Below are 6,000 nucleotides of genomic sequence, written 5' to 3' on the forward strand. Positions count from 1 at the left end.
CCTTCATCGGCTCCGCAGACTGCTGGAGCTGTCTGTTTCTCGAAAGAAGACGAACGGACGCCGCCAGGTCTCGAAGAAGGAAGACGACCTAGAAACAAGCAAAAAAAAGGAAACCACGAGCAGATGACGGGCATTTCCCGAAACCTGGCGCGCCGTCGAAGCCCTCACGAAGAAGGTCCCCGCCCACCCTGCCGTCGACAAGCGAGCCCTTGGCGGCGGCACCAACGGCGGCATCGACGGCGTTGGCGGCGCGGCAAACCCTAGAGAGACTCATCTTTTGTGCCGTCTTCCTTGGCGTCTTTCGGACGCTGCCGAAACGTCCTCTTCACCTCTAACAATAGTGTTCGGCCCACGACGACGCCGCCACAGGAGGAGGTGGTACGTTATGGTGCCGTCAGGGGGCCCTCGCCGCAGTGTGGTTGGCGGAGTGCGAGAAACAATAACGCCTCCGAGATTGACGTGTGCGTTCCGCAGAGTGCGTACGCAAGACGCGCGAACCCCGTGCTTCTTGGAAGCGGGGACTCGCGTCTCTCAGATAAGTCTGGAGATGCGGGACCGGAGCTGTCTCCCGGAGCTGAGGTGACCTCCCTTCTCGTAAGGAACAGACGGGGATCGTGATGACCTTTGTTGATCGTGGTCCGTGGAACGGCACGGGGTGTTTGCGGCCGCCTTTCAAAGGCCTGTTGGAGCATTACGTGTTGCGACGGATGAAGGAGAGCATCTGTTGGTAACAGTACCCAAGTTTGATAACAGTTCAATCCCGGAAAGATGCAGCCTGTTCCTTGGAGTTGAAGTATATAAGATCAACACGAGCAAAGTGACGCCTGACGCCAGCCCAAGACATAGGCGGAACATAACTTAGATATCATCATCCACACGGTGCGCGAGAAGAGGTCGACATTAGAGCACGATCTCGGATCAATCTCTCTTTTGCACTAGAAGGGAACCGCTTCTTGAGCGGTTCTCTAGACTGACATTTATATTCTGGCTCAAATATATATATTAAAGTAAAGAGCTCAACTGCCCATTTAACAACTAAATCTAGTTTCAAAAGGGATTGTGTCTTGTTCGTCATATTGTGACACCCTTATGCACGGATCATAAAGCAAACGAGGAGCGAGACAAATAGTGGATGAAACAACTTTCCCTATTTTATAATGGTTTTCGTTTCAATGTTCAATGCAATGCATTATTACATTAGTTTGCATATTTACAATAAGAGGAGGGTGTTTGGTATAGTACAGTTAGCGATTAAGTCATCGACATTTTCTTGTAAATTAAGGGGCTCAATGCGCGTTTCGATCGCATGAAAGTTTTCTTTGTTTAACAATTCCAGTTGTTTAATAGATTAACTGAACTGTGATCTTGCCAGTCAAAACGTCGAAAGTAGCTGTGGTTATTGAAGCATTTCTTCTGAACCATATAGCCACTTTTGTAACCTCTGCAAATTTCACGATAACTTTGAAAGTATTGGGTGTCTCGTTAAACATTTCTGCATTTGTCGCCACTTCATCGCGCGCCATTTGTTTTCTCTCTCCCATGCAGGTAAAAATATGGTTCCAGAATCGACGTTCCAAGTACAAGAAAATGCTCAAGGCCCAGCAGCAAGGAGGAGGCGGCGGTGGCGGAAGCGGCACCCCAACTACTCCGGGCAGCGTCGGAGCCCCCCAAACCCCGAGTCAGGGTCCCCACACCCCAAACCCGGGTCCCGGCACCCCGGGTCCCCCATCTCTGGGACCGCCCAACTCGGCGGGCACGCCACAGTCTCCCAGCGAGCCTTCGCCGGGACCGCAGAGTCCGCCGAGCCACCATCAGCAGCAGCCGCCACCTCACCAGCAGCAGCAACAGCACCACCACCCTCACCACCATCCTCACCACCATCTGCCTCCTGGTGCGAGCCTGACGCCCCCCGCCATGTCTCCCCCCCTGAACTCTTGGGACATGACGCCCGCGGCCAAGGCGGTCGCCATGTCGGGCTATATGCCGCAGTACACGTGGTACCACCAGACGGACCCTTCCATGAACCAACAGATCCTCACCTAGCGGATGTGTGTGTGCGTGTGTGCGTGTGTCTTCTTGTGCGGCAAACTAAACAGTGAGGAAGGCTCGCGGACGTGGACCCAGATGAATGTTATTGTTGTTTTTGGTTGTGTTTTATTTTGAAAGTCGGTTTAGTTTAGGAGGCTTCTGTAGTGGTTCTTCGGGGCGTCTGTAATGTCCGGAATGCCCTGGGTACCCTCTGTGTCCGGGTGTATTAAATGTCTGGATTGTGCAGGTGTCTCGGATAGCCGGTATGTTACGGATGTTTTGAATGTCCCCGACATCAGTGACTACTTGAATACCTCGGACATTCGGAGTGTCCGAAATATCCCGGATCCCCTGGGTGTCCAGTAAGTTATCAGATATCTAGAACCTAATGAATGCTTCAAGTGTCACTGACGTCTTGAGCGTTCTGAACCTTTGTGGCATTCTGACTATCCTGAACTCCGGGGTGCTTTGAACATTCCAAACGTCTTGGGCGTCATTCCTCGGTGCGGCATGCGCTCCAAACTTCCGTGCCCCTTTTCATGAATATAGAAACAAAAACAGTTCAAACGGCCAAAGAACGCGTGTTTCACGTTATACATGGATGTTAGGAAGAGGAGGAGGACCATGTAAAGACGTCGGCACCACCCCAAAAATGTCCAGCTGTCCTTTTTGTTCAGAGCAAAAGAAAGTTTGTCAAGCGAAATTGAGGACGACACAATCTCCATACTTTCAATGAAGAACTTGTCGAATAATCAATAGGAACGTACTCAGCTGTACTGTCCGTTTAAGTTGAAGTTTTCTCTAGAGTGACATGGCCAGCATTGTCATGCTCCTTACAGACAAGTTTCGTGTTGACTCATACATACCTATACTTGATATTGACATGTGCATGCGTTTTTTTTTTCTTCTTTTTATTACTAAGAAAAGACAGTTTACCTTTACTTTAGTATAGTCCTCGTGTCAGGACGGTTAGCTCTGAATGCGTAAAAAAACAACCAAAACAGACATTACTGGGCACTTCAAGATCTCATGATCTCCCAACTGCCGTTTAATAAGTTTGTCAACAGGTGGAGTTGTATCAGTATCATAATCTTTCAAATTGAATTAAATTTCCGAGAAGAAAAAAAGAAGCAAGTACCACTTCTTTTTATGACCTGCTCCTGTCTCCGTGTCGCTTTGAAAGCCATCAAATCCTCGCTGCCACTTCAAGTTCTAATGAAACCTGCAACCTCCAGCTCACTGCATCATTTCTTTTCTTTTTTTGCCACTGCATGCTCGTGCTAAAATAATGCTCGTTTTTTTTCTTTTTTTTTTTTTTGCAGGAACATTTTATTATTTGCTTATACATTTTTGCAGATCTGTGTAACTTAGTGTAACATGTGTCTTTTTTAAGTAGTCCCATACCATGATAACCAACAGGCACACGTCCAACTATTTCGAAATTTCGTCCTGAGAGTTGCATGAATGAATGCCTAATCTTCATAATTTTATTAATTTTATTAGGCTTCTCAAAATAACTTTATGGGTTTTCTAGTGACGAGTGGAGCATTCTTTTTCATTCATGTCAGCGATACATAAGTTTTTTTTTACTTAGTTATTCACGAGCCATAACGTTCTAGGACAATTTCCCTAACCGTATCCAAGACGCACAGTATAAAATTTGCTCTGGTGCCGAGGGACCTTAAATGTAAAGTTAATCTCTCTCAAGCACCTGCCTCTCTGCATCTTAACGATTCTCGCTTCCTGTCTCCTTTTCTCTCTCACTCTTTCTTCTTTACATACATTTTTCTGCCCCTGTAACATGAACGATGCTTAATTCTATAGAGTGTTCGCCGTCAAGTTTCTGGAACGGCGTATCACGCACACACAAAAAAAGTTTTTGTATAATTTTCCAATCCTAATAACTAGGCAACGATTTGAACTGCCACGTAATGGCATTTCTTCCACTCTCCTTCACGAACATGCGAGCCTGTCAGCCTCACAGCTTGCATGCAGCTCCAGGCTAAATCTTTGAAAGATCTATTGCTGTGACAAAGTACTCAGGATTCCATTGGTAGTCCTTCTTTGCTTCGACTCAGTATTATCTGCCCTACAATGAGGAACAGAACACATAACGCGACCTACATAAGTTGCATGCAAAAAATACATATGCGGGAGCATACGCAGTTCTAAAAAAAGACTTCGGTTGCGCGAGCACTAACGTTGGGAAGACAATGACAAAAGTCACACGCTCGAACCTGCTCCTCCCAGTCACTGCACATAACTCTCGATGCATAGTAGAGAGGAAGATTTGTCTCTAGCAATGCGCATGGTTATTATTCTCTTCGTCACGTGCCAGACACCTTGGCAACGATGTTTAAAAAGTGTTCAGGCCGGCGCGCCATGGCGTTGTCTGCTAGCTTTGCCTTCCTCAAATTCGAGAGGCTATGGCGTCGTCTGATGACTTAATCTTCCTTTCGTTTGAAAAAAAACTCGCAGGTTGTCAGAAGAGTGCAGACAAAACCCTCGGTTAAGTTCTATAAAGCTCTGAACGTTTCTGACATTAGTGCAGAGAGTACACACCTCCCCTGTCATGGGCGTTACCTTTCAGCGTCTGATGTCGCGACGTCATACCCGCAGAAGCCTCCCATTGGTGGAACCGCAGAGAGTGCCGCTTTCCGACTGTTTGATTGTTACGTTGAAATTATTATTTAATAGACACGGGACTCGTAGAAGGAAACAGAAGAGGGAAGAAAACGGAGGAGTCTGTATTGCGTGTTTTTTGTTTGTTTGTTTGTTTGCTTGCTTTGTTTTTGTAAAAGATGTAAATAGGTATACAAACAATTGTCTAAGGAAGGATATTCATCACCCAGCGGTCATATGTACATGGCGATCAACACATGGAGAGCAGATAATAATGCGCGCCTTTGTAACGGCTAGAGCCACTAAGTGTTCCCAGGGTGGCCGGCTCTGTCTGAAAAAAATAAATAAAATAAAATCTCCTCAATAATTGGTTTGGAGTGTTCAACTTCAAAGTAATTAAATGCATCTCAGTGAACACGTAAGACGAGGTGAGACGCTGTATTTAGCGGTTCTGCAAGTTTACTCTAAGTGGGACCTTTCTTTAGGCCACTGATTCATCGCAATTAATGCCAATATTATGAATCGATTAGTGCAGCGTCATCTTCCATAGCCTCCACGGTGCAAATAAGCGAAACTTTTGTTTAGATTTGACTGTGAGGGCTACGGATGTCTCAGCACTATTAAATGAGAACTTGCGTTGATGTATTTTCACTGCGGCGTATTGCTGCCACCCACAAGATGGCCACGCGTTTATAATGATGACGTCATTTTGAACCTGCACTTGCGGCGCCATCTATCGTTCTTGCGGGAAAATAGAGCGAGGTTAGGCAAACTTTGGGAACATTCGGTGGTTCTAGTTGTTCGTGAGTGTGGTGAACGCAGTTGGGAGCCGTGGGCTCCACGTGGCGCGATAAAACATTCCAGAGCCTTTTTTTTTCATGCTCGCGCACGCGCTGTCGCGTGCAGGGATGGTGTACATGTGCAGAAAGCGGGTGTGTTTGTGTGCGGAACATGTGGACGTTCCACACGATGCGCAAGTGGCGTGCCTGTTGGCTGGCCGTGTGTATAATATTTTGGGAAAATGTTCTCGAAAAATAAATGTCGATCGGTTGTACATAAGAAAAAAAAAACGACAAAGTGTTTCGTTGTGTTCATTGGCCCTTGGTGTTGCGTGTCTAGACTTCACCAGTGCCGTTTGCTTTTCTCATTTTGAAGCTAGCTGCGTGGCAGCACAAAACATCGTTCTCGTTTCCTCTGCCTCACAAAGGCGTTTACTTCATGCGATGGTAATAACTCAGATTCTTTAATTCGGGATCATTAACTCAAGTTCAATAATTATCCTAAAATAGTCTCGTTCAAACTGTTCAGGCTTTTCCCCTCGGACAGCCAAGATCCCCTCCCCCCAAAAAA

At 46.5% G+C, this 6,000-nt stretch overlaps 1 protein-coding gene across 1 annotated transcript in view; it reads left to right on the forward strand.

The window, feature by feature from the left end:
• LOC8034783 (homeotic protein distal-less) overlaps positions 1–5,714 on the forward strand; it is a 69,418-nt gene extending 63,704 nt beyond the window's left edge. The window contains exon 2 of the mRNA XM_042293267.1: positions 1,546–5,714. Coding sequence (XP_042149201.1) covers positions 1,546–2,043 — 498 coding nt within the window. The 3' untranslated portion in view covers positions 2,044–5,714. The remainder of the gene's footprint in view (positions 1–1,545) is intronic.
• Positions 5,715–6,000: the final 286 nt, after the last annotated feature.

The sequence above is a fragment of the Ixodes scapularis genome, unplaced genomic scaffold (genome assembly GCF_016920785.2).
Source record: "Ixodes scapularis isolate PalLabHiFi unplaced genomic scaffold, ASM1692078v2 PGA_scaffold4__175_contigs__length_147842914, whole genome shotgun sequence".
Taxonomy (NCBI): Eukaryota; Metazoa; Arthropoda; class Arachnida; order Ixodida; family Ixodidae; genus Ixodes; species Ixodes scapularis.